At 42.5% G+C, this 16,683-nt stretch overlaps 1 protein-coding gene across 2 annotated transcripts in view; it reads left to right on the top strand.

Moving 5' to 3' along the window:
* EYA2 (EYA transcriptional coactivator and phosphatase 2) overlaps positions 1-16,683 on the top strand; it is an 82,302-nt gene that overhangs the window by 21,744 nt on the left and 43,875 nt on the right. Inside the window, exons 2-3 of one of the 2 annotated variants that reach the window (XM_027646420.1) lie at positions 13,621-13,739; positions 15,569-15,613. In XM_027646420.1, the coding sequence (XP_027502221.1) occupies positions 13,631-13,739; positions 15,569-15,613 (154 nt within the window). In that variant the 5' untranslated portion in view covers positions 13,621-13,630. The remainder of the gene's footprint in view (positions 1-13,620; positions 13,740-15,568; positions 15,614-16,683) is intronic. The other variant, XM_027646421.1, reaches the window with a different exon arrangement.

The following is a 16,683-nucleotide window of genomic DNA, read 5'->3' as shown; positions in this document are numbered from 1 at the left end:
TCTTATCCAGTGCACAGAAAGGAACAGAGATTGTGGTTTTCAATAGTACTCCATAACATTTCAAAAGGCTTTTCTCAGACCCATGTCCCAGGAGCTTTTTACTGTTGTGTCACACGTTCTTTTGATTTTGTGTTATCTTCTCACTGAGTTTTGTCTTTCCAAGTTTCCACCCTGCTGACATTTGCACATGGACACTGAGGAAGTCGTTCCTAGACCAGTTTTAGAGGTAGAGGTTCTGGCACAGGTGAATTGCAGTTTGGGATCTTTGCACCCATTTACTCTGCAGCATCTGTTGCTGGAAATGCACCCTATTAACCTTCAGGAACTGTGTTAGAAGGGAAGGATGCCGGATTTTAAGATGTTTGATGATCCCCTGTATTCATTTGTGGAGAGAAGCTGAATTAAGCAAGGCTGGTTCTCTTAATTGCAGCATTTCAATTCCACGCTTATTTGCAGCTGAACTGAGTGAATTCAGTTGCTGGGCTCCCAAAGAATCAAAACCCTCCCAGCAGGCACACAGGCAGCCTTTGTGATGACAGGCTGTAAAACCAGCAGCTGTCCAGGGGTTAGCAGATTGGTTATGCTTCATGTGAACATGTGAGAACAGAGGATGCACGACATACCTGCACCTATTGCTGCAGGGGAGGAGCACACCAACTGGGGTGAAGTGACTGGGGCAGGAGAGTTACACAGCCACATGTGAATTAAAGGGAGAATTTAACCATGCAAAAGTTGGGTGTTGGAATGAGGAGAGAGATTATGTGGTCTGGGAGGAAGTAGGAATGTGAGACTTGGGCTTCTGTTCTGTGCTGACAACTGCAGGCAGTGCCTGCTCCCTGCACGGGCACAAGAGCAGAGAGAGGTTGTGAAGTAGCAGGCAAAAGTCAGAAATAAGTTGCTTTCATTGTTTCATTTTTATTAGTTGTAGTGTTGCTTTTCTGTCTTTGGCATTCAGACAGTTTTCTCCCTCGTACCCTTGTGCTGACTTACCTGAGTGCAGCACATTGTCTTCGTGGGTTTGAGCTCAACATGCTCAGAAGGGGAAAAATGCAGGAACCTCTGTTTTAAAGAGGAGGGAAATAGAGGTAAGCAGGTTAAATATGAGTTGGCTTTGTAAACTACTGCAGTAACGGGAAACCTGTGGCTGACACGGAACTGAATCCAAGTCTCCCTATGGAGAGCCCTAAACCAGGACTGTGGCATCAAATTTGCCACTTCTGACCATTTCACTCAAGAAAAAGTAAGTTGTTTTTCTAATAGCAGTTCTCTTTGTGTTAGTATTTTAAGGTGGCTCTCTAATTAGTAGTTGAGAGAAATTAATGTAGTACTGTAACTTACCTGAGCTCAGACACCTTTGGTCCAGTTTTTATATTACTCCTGTATATGCACTAGTAAAAAAAAAACAAACCTGAAAATAGGTTTTTACTTGTTTTTCACTAGAGTTACCAGGTTTTCTGTGAAGAGGGAAAAGAGGTAAGCTTCTGTATTTCCTTTGGAAGGCAAACACTGTATTCAGATACTTTGCAAAGTTGATTTTATTTTTATTTTTATTTTTTGGTAGCTCATTGCTGCAAACAGCTGGAGTCAACAAGAGCATCTTTGCATGCTGCTTGTGAGTGAATTGGATGGATCTGTACCATCCTGTAGTAGCTGGAGGGATGAAATTATTTTGATTCTTTTGTCTGTGGTAGAAGTTATTCCATAAAGGTGTCAGAGAAGCTGCGCTGAAGGCGATGAGCTGAAGTTAATCCAATGTCAGGAGGCACATCCACTGTGGAACCAGGCTGTCAGCTTGGGGGCTGTGAAGGGGTGAGGGCCTTGGAAGTCCCACTTGTTCAAGAGAAATTTACCTTTAAGCCAGGGAAACTGCAGATCAAATCTGAGTTTGAAGTCTAAGGCAGTCACCTTCTTAAGGGCACACGTAGGCTTGTGCTCGAGTATCTGAGGAGCTGCAGTTGGCTTTTACTTGCAGCTGCAGTTCTTAATCTGTGCAGGTGATAAAACTGTTTTCTTAGAAAGAGCTCTTGGTAGCTGCCATTTTCTGGAGCTGCAGGAGACGGTCTGGAGCTGCCTTGCAGCCCTGTGAGTGAACCAGTCGTGTCTGTGCTGGGTTGGATCCCAGCACTCCAGAGTTTCCAGCACTCCCCAATTTTGGGATTGTGCTCAAGTGGTCGCTGCTGACAGGGGGCCTCAGAGGTGATGAGCTGTGCTGCAGAGCAGCTTCTTGAGAGTTGGACTGCTGATCCCAAGGGTAAGTGGTGTATAATATGATGGGAGGAAACTACTCTTCAGTGAAACAAAGTGGGCCTTAAGGTGGTAGTTTTGTCACTGAAGCTGTAAACATCCTCTGGAAAAAGATACAGTGGGTTGTGGTCGTTAAAAGTCACCCTCTGTTTTCAGATTTGATTTTTTTTTCTCTTCTTTTTGAAGAATTTGAAGCCATTAGGGAAAAAATTAGTTCATAGTAATCAGATCAAATGTTTTTCAGTTTGTTTGATTTTTGGGCATGGGGAAAAAAAGCCAAGTTTTCACCTTTAAGCCAATTCTTGCTTTTCATTTATTGCTTGGTAGGCTTAAAAAGGAGGCTGTAACTTCTTGTATGGCTCCCCACTCAAACACCATGTTGGATATCCCAGTAGGAGTGCTCATTGGTGCTGTTGATGAAAGTTACTACTGAGGGTCAAATAAATCACTTGAAACCGGCTTTTTATGTTCTTACCTGTTTTAGTGCTAACAAAATTGGCAAAAAGCTGTTACAGCACCACGCATGCTTCTGACTTTTATCTGCCTGGTGAAGGTGCTCCCTTATTTGAGAGTTGATGCTTAAAGAATTTTGAAATTTGGGATGGGATATGGAGTTTTTCTGCTAGGGAAAGAGGTGGGTTTTTTCCAAAAATAAAGTAGCAATTGAAAGATGCTGCAATTACATGGCTGTCGAGTTGTCTGCTGTAATAAGCTGGTGGCATCTGTCCAGTTGCAGGCAGATGTCCACATCACAAATCATCAGACCCTTATACAGAGCATAGAAAATCAGCCCACACTCTTTCAGTTCAAGCCGAGAGGGACACAGTAAGGAAAACTTGCATTTCTTTTCTGTTCCATCTGCCTTGAAAAAAAGAAAAACACACATATGCATCTCTTTCCAAGAGCACTGTTCCAGCATCATTGAATAGGAGCAAATGCCCTCCCGGGAAAGCAGAACTGAAAAGTACTGGAAAGAGAAATTTGTTGAGACAGATGTGTTCTTGTGTGGATCAAGTGTTTTTCTTCGAATAATCCGGTGGAACTTGCAGTTGTGCACAGAGATTCTCCTGGCTGACAGGTAGCTGGCTGGGGTTTTTTTTTAGGCTCAGTTGGGTGTGATGGATGTGTGAAAGGCACTGTGATATTGCACTGTGGTCCCTGATACTGCCCTTAATTTGGACGTGCCAAAACTTCACCTTTCACATGTGAGTAGGTGCTGGATTAAGTGGTTACCTAATGGGGATCTTTGTTCCAGTAACAAACTCATGGTCTCTTTCAGCACTTATCCATTTACTGCCCTGTCTGCTGTTTATGGCAGCAGTGGCAAGCACTACCTCTGCCAAATTTATTTTCAAGACCATGGTGGTTGGTGCCAGCCTTGATCTCTCTTGGTGCCAAACTTGGCTGCAGCAGCGGTAGCTCTACACTGTTGTTCTTGTGCAACAGTTGCATGACATCATGGTGAAAGGAGGAAAAGGGATTTTAACAATTCTAGTTATTCAAATGCAATATTCACAGGGGGGAAAAGCAAGACGGAAAACAAAACTCCTGCAGTTCAAATGTCAGTGTCCCTCTGTACTTTGGTGCGTTGTTTGAGGTCTGGTTAATGTCATAAAATGGCACTTTCAGGAAGTGTTTTTCTTTATCAGATCAAACTTTGCAAAGGAAAACAGGGACATTTGTGTGTATGGCATTGGGTTGCTGCATTTGTCATTTGGTGTTTCCACTTCCATGCAGTGTAGCAGTGGCTGGATGGGAGGATCTCTGCAAAGGTGCTCTGTAACTCTTCTTTGTTTGATAATATACTCTGGTTATCTCTGCAAAAATCCCTTCCCTCTGGCTTGAAAATAAACCTAACAACTAACAGCTTTGGGAGCTTGGGCCCAAAGTTAGCTTTTGCCTGGCTTTAAAGAAAGAGCTTCAGCCTCCTGTCACACCAAAACTCTTGGGAAATCAGACCTTACCCCACCTGAACATACAAAGCAAATCACGCTGTCCCATTTGTTATTCCCATGTTGTTATTTTAGCCTGGCTCTCAAATATCCACAGAAACAAATTATTAATGGAATTAATATCAGGGAAAACACTGTGAGCATTTGCTCTGAGTAAATTCCTTCTCCCCTTGGCTGTTTCCACACTGTTAATTGGTGTGAGTAACAAATTAAAGTGCTGTTTGCTCAAGCATTGCCTTTGGTGATTGTCCTTTTCTCTCCTAACATTCACAAGATATGCAGCTATTAGGTCGTGTTACTTTGCTCACTGTTGTGCTGGAGCTCTTTAAAACGAGAAATCTGCTCCACTTTTGTTTATAAACTATCACCACCAGCCAGTCTCCTGAGTCAGAGAATCCCTTTTGAACCTTCCAGTTACAGATACAGGAATGAAAAAATTGGCAGCTCGTTATTCCTCCTGGTGAAATGACCAATTTTGATGCAGGACTTGTGTCCCACTGCTGCCACAGACGTGCTCAGTCAGCAATTACTTGGCAATCACAGGTTCTGATTTAGTGATGCTTTAATTAAATCCAAAATGAAAAGAAAAGCCCATCTTCCTCCTTCCCACCTTGAAAACCCTAACCCAGAAATCTGTAGATGATGAGGAACAATTAGGGAAGCCAACTTTGGGGTGGGGGGCTATGTTATATGTCAGAGATTTCATTCTCCCTCGTGTAGGAGTGGAATACCACAAAGATTTTTTTTTTTTTTTTTTTAAATTTGAGGAGCTGTGGGAGGGTTGGGATGCTGCTTAAATTCCAAACTGTGAAGCCAAGTCAAAGCAATACAGGGTTTCCAAACACATTGTTAAATGATATTATACTTCCAGTTTCTTAGAAAAGGGTCTTCAGTTTTAGAGAACCTACAAACTTTGCAGTGTTTCCTTCTGGCACATCGGGCATCAACTGCATTTAGGACAGCAAGGCCAGCATTTATTGTTTTCCCTCATCAAGATACTTCATAAATAGATGACACAGTGCACTGAAGATCTAAAACATGAGGAATTCATTGCTTCTGAATCCTTGAGAATGATCTTTCTTGGTTTATTCCTGCAGAGATGGGATAATCTTCCCTTCCCTCCCCTCACTGGGGGCAGGGGAAGAAGAGAGTCCCAGTCAGAGATGTTTTGAAGCTTCTACACATACAACAAACATTTCTCTTTGCTGTCTTCTCTGCTCAGAGAAAGTCTGACTTGGGGGATTTAAGCAGGGAGAGAGTACGTCATTCTCACTCCAGCCTCACCTGTGCTGTTACACCAGACTTTTCCCTCACATCCAAAGTCCTTTTACTAACTTGCATTTCATAGTTCTTTTCCCATAGCTCTTTTTGAATTATTATTCCCCGAGTGCTACTCCTTTACAGGCTGAGAATGGAGGTGCTGACACAGCCCTGTTGTAAAGGGGCAGCCCTGCCTTTCCCAGTGGGTTGCTGGAGCCATTGCAGGACTCTGACAGGTTTAAGGGGTGTATCAAAAGGGTGAAGAAATTCTCATGGTCTGGGAATGGAGAGCTTTTGGACCAAAAATGAGTGAGAGAACGTGCCCTGAAGGACAGCTCTCGTGCCTCACCTCCTTCTTGGCTGTCTCCTGTTCAGGTTGGTCATTATTCATTGGCATGGATATCAATACTGCAGCAGTGGAACAGATTTCACCTAAAGATTTCAGAGCACTTTCCAGCCCCTAAAAAGAGCTCAATTGGCAATTTATACTGCATTTCCCAGATTTACAGAGGCCTTAATGTAGTCCTGAGAAACTTGCCCAATCTGTTACTGACAGGGCTTGGGAGCAAAACTAGAATTGCAATTCTCAGAAGCAGTTTCTGGATGCTCAATTCTGCTTATGAGGTTGCTTTATGTTACAGCATATTGCTGCAAATGTCTTACAGAATAAGGCCCTGCAAACACACACCTGTGTGTTTAAACCATTTAAAAATGGTTTTTTTGCTGCTAAGACCAGAGTTTTTATGTCCAAACACAGATGTTGCTCTTCCCTCACCACGGCATGTGAGGAGGAAGCAGAAAACTGAGTGGTGGTGGTGGGGGGGTAACCCCTATTTAAGTGAATATTTAGCCCTTGTGATTCTGAAGAGAAGGAGTAAAAAGCAGAGTTCTTCAGCATGGAAAGAGGTGCCTAAGGAGTGACAGGTCTCATGAGGTGGACCCTGCAGTCCCTGGTTTGGGAAGCCCCATCTCTGGAGGCAGTTTTTTGGTATTGTGGGCCCCAGTTCTGCAGCTGGAGCTGCCAGAGTGGTTTTCTGCAGTCACATGCAGCCCTGGCATGCCTGGGGGATCTGAATAGGAAGAGGTGTGACGAAATTAAAAAGCTTGTGAATGTCAAGGAGGAATGTGGAAAGTGAAAGAGATTATTTATGTACATTTGTATATGTGTATACACATACAATTTTATTTTTCAAATGACTGGAGGCTATAAGCTCATACTGCCTCTTTACCAGCTTAGCCCCTTTTGTGTGGTACTTGCTTGTTCACAGTAAGAGAGTTGAGTAATTTTATGCTTTGGCAAATAGCAAGATCTTTTGCAAATGTTGTTCTACTTAGCAAACAGGTTCCATAGACCAGCAAAAGGCATTCTGAAAAATTTACCTTTCTCATTTTGACTTAGAATAAGTGAAATACTATTGCTGAAATGAGCTTTAAAGGACCCAGTGACTCAAAGCAGTGTCATAATGTATTTCTGCTCGGGCTGCCAGGTTGAAAGTCCGTGTTGTGAACCCCAGCACTTGCTCACCCGAATTTTCAAGCTGCCTCTCAGACAAATGGTCAAGATACCTCATCTTGTTTGTTTTTCCGTGCACTGAATCCCCTTTGCTTTGGGTTGCTCAGCCAGAAAATGCTGATGCTTCCCCTGGTCCTATCTGCCTTCGATCTCTTCCCCAGTTAATCGCAGGAAGTGCAGGGGGATCACAGCCCCCTCTTTCTTCTCTGTATCCTTTGTGTCTCCAGGAAAAGAGCACCTGGAGAAGGCAGTAGTGAAGCCTTTCTAGTAGGAGGAAAAACATTTATTTATATGAAGGCAGCCTGCTTTTTTTTTTTTTTTCCTAAAATCAGCAGATATGAGAAAAGAAAGAAACAGCATATTTAAAGAAAAATCATTGAAATGCAGTCTGGAAAAGCAGGTGATGAAGCTTGGTGAAGCAAGCCAATGCTTCTGGAAATTCAGGACTTCCAGGGAAACAAGGCATGCAATTATTTTTGCCGGTTCCAAGTGCTAAAAAAAAAAATCTTCAGGCTGACTTTCCTTTAAAAAAAAAAAAAAAGAAAGAGTGAATTTGGCTCAAAAAATTCATGAGACAGGAATTTTCATCTGTTTTTTGCTGTCTGGTCTATGGGTTACAGCAAGACAGAAAACTTACAGTGAAAGTAAAAATTTGATCAAAAAGACTGTCTCATGTTAAAAAAAAAAAAGACAAAACACAGAAACCATGTGGGGAAGGGTTTTAAAGCTCATGGAATACTTTGGGTGTTTTTAAACAATAGCTGTTTCAGAAGCGTGAAAGAAATGGTCTGTTTTGTTATTTTTCTCAGTTATTTTTCTTCAACTCGTTTAGAATTAACACATTTAAAAAGCGATTTCTGGTGTGCTTTGTCTCTTGCCTATCTAACACACAACTTTTTTCTCTTCTTCCTTTGCCTGAGATAGTCTGTGCTGGAGCTCTGTACCCCCACCCCAGATGCTGTGCTACAAGTCCTCTTACTTTTGTGTCTGAAACAGGCTGGGCAATGATAAATCCAGACAAGTAGAGCTGCTTTTATTGTCCAATTACATCAGCCAAAGGCAGCTCTCAGGAGCACAAACAGCCCAAGGCACGTTGCCCTGCAGGTCACCTTGAAAGGATATCTTGTCATCAGGGCTGTACTGTCAGTCTTGTACACGAGCACTTTATGCCAGCTCAGGTTTAACTTTATGCCTGTTCAGGCCTTTCCTGCACACATCTATCAGATGTACTTGTGGGTGAACTGAGACTCGTTAGAAAAGAGAAAAGAGCGTCGTGGTTTTCACCTGCTGATGCATTTCTGAGTTCTCGAAATGGAAGGAACAAAGAATCTATTATAGATGGAGAGGAAAAACGTCCAAACAGCGTGAGGAGGAATGTACTGACAGAGGAAATGAAAGTACTTTTGAAATGGATGGAGAGAAGGAGCCAAAATCTTCACTATGGGAGATTCCCTATGATTATACCATCTGGAAGGTGGCTGCAAGATAATGGTGTTTTCCTTGCTTATGAATGATTCCTTTTTTTTTTTTTTTTTTTGTACAGGAGCAAAGCAAAATAGGGAAGATAATTTTGCAACCAATTAGTCCTGGCAAAGCTGCCTAAGCTCCTACACTTCTCATGGAGTTAAAATGTAGAAGTCTTAATTCCCAGTGAAAATGAATGAGGCATAGCAGGTGCTTTTGAAAATCTTACCCATATGGGAAAAAAAAAATTACAACTAATCTTGTATTTCCTAGGAATGAAGGAACAAACTTTTTAGTATTGGGGTGGGGTTTGCTTGTATGTTTTCTTTGAATCAGAGGTTGAGAAAGCCATCTTCATGATTTTTTTGTATGTGATTTGCTTCTGAAATGAAGTGGGGAATCAGACTGTCTTCTCTTTAATGATGAGTACCACTGGAATCATAAAGTACTGTGTAGTCATCTGCACCATTTTTTGAGGAGATAAAAGTAGTTGATCAAGTAATTAAAACCAGATAAAGCCATGGAAGCAAGACAAAAATGTTACTCTTGCAATTAGGCTGCAATCTCTGTCTCTACTCCTCCCCTTCAAGGCAAAGCTAAAAGCAGAGGACTTGGCTTGTATCACTCCTGCCTAGGGCTCTGTGTTGGCACACATACGTTTAGGAGGATCTGGTGGTTTGAGCTTGCATTTGGCCTCCAGCCAGACACAAGTAAAAATTCTTGGGAAGATCATTGCATGGCGTTGTTGCAGGGAGAGTAACTTCTGGATTTACCTCTCCCCTCGTGGACAAACTTTTTTTGCAATTTGTCACTCCCTTAAAGTACTTGTATTTCCCATTGTAGGATCTGGCAGGTTTTTCCCAGGGGAAGGGAGGAGTTCTGTCTTCATTTCTCGCCTGCAGGACTCCTAACTCATCAGTTCCTCCACTGATGGCAGATGTAGAGCTCATTCTCTTTTTTTCTCATACCCATGCCAACTTTTTATTCCCCCCATACTGTCTTTTACTCCTGAATATCCTTTATGAACTGTACCATCCTGTTGATCTGCCCTCCTGCAGAGTCATTGTGGGGCAAAAGCTCTGCTCTTCCTTGCTCTTATTCCCTCTGAAATCTCTTAATTGCTTGGCCACTGGGTTCACCCTGATACCACATACTACCCAGGTGTCTGATTTACTGAAAATGCCCTGGAAGTTCTCCTTTGAACATTTGTTCCACTACATGTACCTATTGAAGCCAGAATACTGTCTTCTCACCCCAGACATGGAGTAGGGAGAAGTGAAAAGTGCAGACCCCCAGGACCAAGTCAGCTGTGTCCTCAGTGGGAATGGAATGCCTGTGATCCCCAGATGATGCCTTTAGTGTGTTATGACTTGCATGTTAATAACAATTTAGAGGGACTGAGATGATTTAAGTTATGCCTGAGCAGCAGGGCTCCAAGCTTTGGAAGGAGTCTTCTTCCATCTCTTGCTGGTGCCTTCTGGCTTTTCAGCTGTGCTGGGCAGAGCTGTGGTGTGGTTCCATTTGCCCACAACACCATGGTGGTTTCCTGTTTCATCCTTTCAGATACTATCCATGGATGAAAGAGGATACTTTCTCATCCCTGTCAGCACCCAGAGCTCCTTGCAGAACTCAGTCTGCACACTGGGTCCTGCTTCAGCATTGCACTCACACCCATCTTTGAGTTCTTTGCTGCAGAGAGATGGGATGGCTCAGTAGTTTGATCTTCAGCACACATTTGGGTGTCTTGAGTTGGGGTCTGGAATCACTGCCTTGTAAAAGAATTTGTGTAAAACAATGGTTTTAAAAGAATATGTGATTTGTAGGTTGCCTCAACACCTCAGTCAAAAATTGGAACGCTTAAAATGGGATTCCCAGCTTCAGAATGGCTGAGAAATAGTTTTAGTTCAATTTTTTTCCTTCCTAAATTGTTAGAAAAGTTTCTGTTCTTGGCAGAGGTTTTGTGAGTCAACTTTCAGGGCAAAACATTGGGTTTTGAGGAGGGGATTCTAATGGAAAAGCTGAGCACCAAATTCACACAAAGTTTTTCTTAATTATAGAAGCCAAAAGCTCTTCCAGATGTCTGTCAGCCCTGCCTGCTAGATGCTGCCATCACTGATTTTAATAAAAGCTCATATTCAGCAAATTTTATTACTGATTTACTGTATGTTACTTAAGCCAGAAAATGTTTTTGCTCTAAAAAGCAAACAAAGCTCTGATATTTTCATCAGTTGCACTCCAGCATGTCATTTACTGTGTTAAATACCAGCCCTGTTCCATTATTTGACTGTTTTCTGTGGCTTGCCATCGTTAAAACTGGAATTTCAGAAACTCTTGTCAAGAGTTTCTCATAAGTGAGAAAAGCACATGAATAAATCAGTAAATGGTGCGTGCAAAACAGGCAAAGCCACTAAAAACACACATACGTGACATGCACAACCAGACAGGCAGTTCTGTGACAAGTTACCTGTTTGTACATGCAACTAATACTTACTCTAAAGAAAAAAAAAAAACAACCCAGGAAAATGTTGTAGAACAAATACAGGAAAATGTAATGTGACTTTGTGAATACAAAAGCGAACAGAACAAAAGCAGCAGAAAAATCATCAGTCAGAGAGTGGCTAATGAAATCTCTGAACAATGATGTAATTAAAGTGCATTAATCATTGTAAAAGATCATTTCCCTTTAAACATCTGCTCCTGTTCGCTTGGCAACAGCCTGGGCAGTGTCATGAGTGATGGGGTTTTGGATTATGCTGAAGGGCATGTGTTATCTGAGAAACAATGCAGAACATCCCCAGCTTGGCAGGGTCTGGGACAGCAGTGCTTTTCCTCAGTTCAGGTACAGCATTAAGGTAACAAGGGGAAAGGAAATGGGCTTTGCATACGGTGGAAAGGAGAACCTGGTGTAAAACTGAACCCTGCCTTCTCAGCCAAGGAGACAAAATTTAATTGGGTGCCAGTGGATTTGAGTAAAGCAATTCCTGTGGGAAAAGAGCCTGCTGCTGTTCAGAGGGTCTTAAGAGCCATAGCTTTGTAGGAAAGACCTTGTTCTGCCCCACTGAGAAGCACCACAAAAGTCTTCCTGAGCCCTTTGCAGCAGGGTTGTGCCAGCAGGAGAGTGAGATTGGCCATTTCAGGAGAAAAAGCTAGGATAGCTTCCTCCAGTGCTGTGAGGACCGAGTCAAGTGTCTCATAAGCTGTTTTATTTGGGGTTAGGTGAGGGGTTTGGGCTCTGCCATTGGACTGTGTCACTCAGGTAGGATTTTTTACACCTAGGGACTGTTTTTGTGTCCCTGTGTGTATCTGACTCCTTGTTGCATTTCCGTGCAGTTGGTGGCACAGACACTGGTTGTGGGCACAGTTGGTGGCCCCTGTGAACCTGCATTTTCAGTCTGACTGTGTCTGAGGTGGGGAGGGGGAGTCAGTCAGTTGTGCTCCTCTCACAGGGGCACATCTGAAGGTGGAACCCTTTGAGACCCACTGGCAACAAAGATGCAGCTGCAAAGCAACATTGGTTTTTATGTTGGTCTTGTTTTCCTAGAAAATCCCTAACACACAGCAGATGGATCACAGGAGTGTTGGGTTCAGAGCACTGTGTTTCCACTGCATTGGTCATTCACTGCTGATTCAAGGTCTTCATGGCTCAGGAAGCCCTTACCAGCCCCTGGACTTGAGGCTGTGTTGGTCATGAAGGTGGATATGCCCAGGTGGATTTCCAAGGGAGGTGGATAAATGCCAGATCCCACCCGGAGAAAAGACACTGTACATGGTTATGCCTCTTCATACCCATTTTTGGCAGTTCTGCAAATTCACAGAGGGTTCATGTGTGTTCTGCCTGGGCACTGTGCCTTCCCAGCTGTTAGGTGGGGAAGTGAAAATGAGCTCAGCTTTGGTCTTTGCTGTTTGGTTACAGGTGAAATACTTCATGTGGCTTGTGCCTGTTCCTAACAACACTTACCCTCCCTCACAGGGACTTGCAGGCTTTGTAAAAGTGATTGGGGGGGGTGCAGGTAAAAATTATGTGGTTTGTTATTTTCTGTTTCTCGAAACTGGTGAAGCCACAGAGTGATATTTAAACAGAAAATCAAAACGAGTCTCTTGGCTTCTCCCAGAATGCACAGATTAGTATTGCAGGAGCCCAGTGTCGAGATTTCAGGTTTATGTGCTGTTGTCTTTGACTTCACCATAGTTTAGGTGTGCTGGGGGTTGTTATCAGCCTGTTGGTGCTGTGTCACCTGCTGCCTGTTTAGTCCAGCTCCAGAGGGTCCCAGCCTGGGAGCAGGGATGTGCCAGCCTTGGCAGCAGCACGCTCACTGCTGAGCCAGGTGCCTTGGATCCACTCACCTCCTGATTCCCTTTCTTCCAGCTGCTCCTGCCGAGGCCCTGCTCTGTCCAAGAGCACAGTTATGCTTTTCCTTGGTAGCCCAAATTCCCCCCAGAGTCAAGTGAGTGTCTCTGGAAGCCAGTTCTGAAAAGGTGTATAGCTGGAGTTAGGGACGTGTGTTGAAAACATGAATAGACCTGTTGATGTTGTGCAGAGAGTCTGAAATAATGATTTAGTCCTCTTTTCTGGACTGGTTGTGTAATGCAGAGGTTTTAAGCTTCCATTATAGCACGCGTAGACAAATATGTTTTTCTGTGGAGACTGAAGATATGTTGTTAATTTGAAATTTTTGAGGTTATTTCTGTGAAAGGGACTGTCCCCGTGTCACGGCCACCTAATGGCCAGGACACTGTGATTGGGTGCCTGGTTTGGGTGTCCCCTGGAAAACTGATCCTGTCACCAGAACTTTTTATCTTAAAATGCTGGATAATGCTGTTCACTGCCCTCAGCTTCATTTGCAACCAGTAGAAGTGTTTTCTGGAGCCTCACTGGACACTGGTGTGTACATTCTTGCTTTGATGGCATATGACAAATCAGGAATTTAGTTTTTGTGTGGCAAAACCCAGGAAGAAAGGGAAAGCATTAATCAGATGGGTGTAATCTCCAAGGAAGCAAGTACTGCATTTTAATTCAGCGTTTCCCTTTGATGAAAACTTTAGTGAATGTTATTATGTGGAATTTATATGAAGCCTGGGTTTAGGTAACCAGCTTTAATATTTATACTCTTAGGGAAAAAAAAATGAATCATTAGTAAGCATGCATAATTAATGAATAAATTGTATTTTTCCTTTGTTTTCCTTCAGGTATAAGGAAATGCTAGATCTAGTGATATCACCCAGTCTGACTGTAAATAGAGAGTGCCCTGACAGACTGAAGCTTAACCTTTCTCACATTTATGCCACGGCTCCAGATGACATAGAAGGTAGGCTGCTCTTCTGCTTAATGTTTACTGGCTATAACATAACATATATATATTTATGTATAACCAAAGGGGACTGGCCACTGCAAGGCCCCTTCTCCTGACAATTAGTTCAACAGTATAGCGAGCAACTGAGATTTTGGGGTATTTTTTGTAGACACTCCAGTTGTGGCTGAATCCTTTAGTTCCACAATGGTTTGAATGCAAATGGAATGGAAATATTTCACGTGCAGATATGTATCTCTGTGTGGTCAGTGCCTGCATGTACACACGTGCATCCTGTATATGTTTGTTCCACTGGAAAAATCGCAGGTAGAAAACCTATTTTGTGTAGACCTGGTGGGTTTTTTGTTTGGTCCCAGTGGTGTGAACGTGAGCCCTGGGCTTTGGTGTCCGTGCTGAGGGGAGTGTGGGGGCTCCCAGGCCCAGCAATGTATCAAACAGCCAGAAAACATCTTTCCAGAGCAACTCCGTGCCCCAGTTTGCATTGCTCTGAGATTCTGATTGCTGCCATCTCCACAAGGTTAGCCCTGCTGGCCCCTGCTCTGGAGTTTCACATTTGGCAGGTACCAAGGACAAATTCTTTCAGTGGCTGAGGCTCTGATGGAAATTTATCTGCTCTCCTCCTCCTCCCCTCCCGCCCCATCACACTGTTCAAGTGAAGGAAACAGAAGAATGTTAAATCTGCTAAAAAAATTATTGGCAAGTGATGCAGCTGAACTAGTTCTTGCTAGTACAATCCCAGCTATTGTTTGCTGCGGTCAGGATCTGTCAGCCTTCCTGTTAGAGGGGAGTTAGGAAAAGGCACTGGCTATTATGTTTTAGTAGTGTGTTTAACCCTTCATTTATAGGCTCTTAGAAGCCCAGGAGATGTTTTGTTTGGGTGTTTGCTGAGGCATTAGGAATCGCCTGATTCAATCTCCACTGCCTATTTGCAAGAGCAGTAGAAGGAATAACAATCTAAAGAAAACATCCTTTTAAATGTACCTGTTTGTAGAAAAGATTAGAACTAGAAATGATTTTTAAGTACATCATCTCGTAAACATCTTGGTGCAGGAACTATTTTTTATAATGTGATATAAATGAGAGCCAACATGTCAGTCGTACTGTTGGACACCAGTTTGCCAGTGACAGCTCCTGCTGGTGTGTTTCTTATAGAAACATTATGGTTGTTTTGCTGCAGAATGATCCCTTGTGCTACCAAGATTGTGCTCTTTCCCTTGAAAATAACTTCTTGTTAATCTGAAGAGCAGGAAAATGCTTGTGTGTTTGTCAATTCTCAGATTGACTGAGCTCTTAAAGCAATAAATGCCCACAAATGTATGCTCTGTGTTACACGTACAGTTTTAAATTTAGCAAGTCTGGTCATAGTACTTACTCACTGAAATGTCCATGTAGCTGTCTGGCCCTCTCTTCTCATGGATGCTTATCATGAGATGTGCAGTTATGTTGTAGAAATTTTCTTAAGTTCACATTTTGCCTGTAGGATTAACTTTGCCTTTTCTTGTCGGTGACAGTAACATGTTGTGTATTCACACACAGTAAATTCCTGCTTGGCATTCTTGGCAAACTTATTTACTCTGTACTTAGTCTTTCAGAAATAAAAAAAATTGAAGCTGTAGTCTTTTTCAAATAGAAAAGAAATTAAGCTTGTGCTCAAACTGTCTGTTCTGCTCTTTGTCAGTGCATTATGAATTAAAGGAATGAATACTCTAATGTCTGTTTCTTCAGTGCAATCCTGGTAATTTTGGTATATGAAGGACGGAGAGAAATTGTGTAGCTCTTCTTTTCACAGTCTAAAAATCTTAATTTTATAAACTGTTTTCTTTCAGGTAAGTCAAAGCAAATTTTTCATAGGGAGTTTGAAGGGGAGTCAGGTAAGCTCAATTCTGGATTTAAAACCTATCTTGTCTATGTGTGTTTAAGTGAATATATGCATTTGTATAACATATCCTTTGTCAGTTTTTGTAAAGTAAAGCTCTCTGCCTATTGCTTGGGAAATAGGTTACTGTAACATTTTATAGGGGGGTGGGTTTTGCTTTTCTACTGTGCTTGAGGGTTTTAAGAACGAGAAGGAGGAGTCCTTATGGTTTTGTTTCTGTCAGTGATTAGGGCTAAATAGGTTTTATGGTTAATTATATAAATTAACCAAAGAAAAATGTCCAGTAATTAATATTTTCAGTTCGAACTCATGATGATGCATTTTTTTATTGAAATTTAGTCTAAAAAAGTATCAGGTGAAATGGCAGTATTTTTAAAAATACTTTGGTGTAATCTGCATGTTATAATGAAAAATGATCAAGGCATGTAAAATCTTGTGAAAAAGGGTCGCGTAGGAGAGAACATTTTCAAAAGGGATTTAAATCAGGAGGAACAAACATTTCAGACGTGAGCCTGTTGAATCTTTTGGGGCATTGTGTCCGTGTTTATGGTAAAACAGGCTACCCAAACCCACAGGACTATTTGCTTGTATTTAGGCTTTATGTGTGCTTGCATATTTCACTAAATAAGTTATGGTTTAAGTGTTTAATTCACCAACTTGCTGACGGCTGAGCAAGTGAAGGTCTGTAGAGCTCTGTGCTGAAGGTACAAATCCATATCTGCTGAAGGTACAAATCCCTCTGCAGCTCTGTGGGTACCTCCCTGTCAGCACTGCCTGGGAGCAGCGATGTCCAGGCACTGGGGGCACTGCAGGAATCTCCTTTTCCACCCTGTGCACCTGCAGTTGGGAAATCACCCTCTGCAGAGGCCGAATCAGTTGTGCCCAGTGTCACTAGTGATGATTGTGAGAGTGTTTTGGCATTTATAGTGCTGAAATAACAACCAACAGCTCCAGCCAGGAACCGAGAAGCAAGATTTTGGATGGCACTGTGGAGGCAAGCTGCATAATACTCAAGGTGGCTTTTTGGTATGCTGTTCTCAGCACAACTTGCAGGTTTTAATGTAG

This window comes from Corapipo altera, unplaced genomic scaffold, assembly GCF_003945725.1.
Source record: "Corapipo altera isolate COAL_440 unplaced genomic scaffold, ASM394572v1 64, whole genome shotgun sequence".
In the NCBI taxonomy this organism is placed as follows: Eukaryota; Metazoa; Chordata; class Aves; order Passeriformes; family Pipridae; genus Corapipo; species Corapipo altera.
This window is presented reverse-complemented; position numbering and strand designations above follow the sequence as displayed.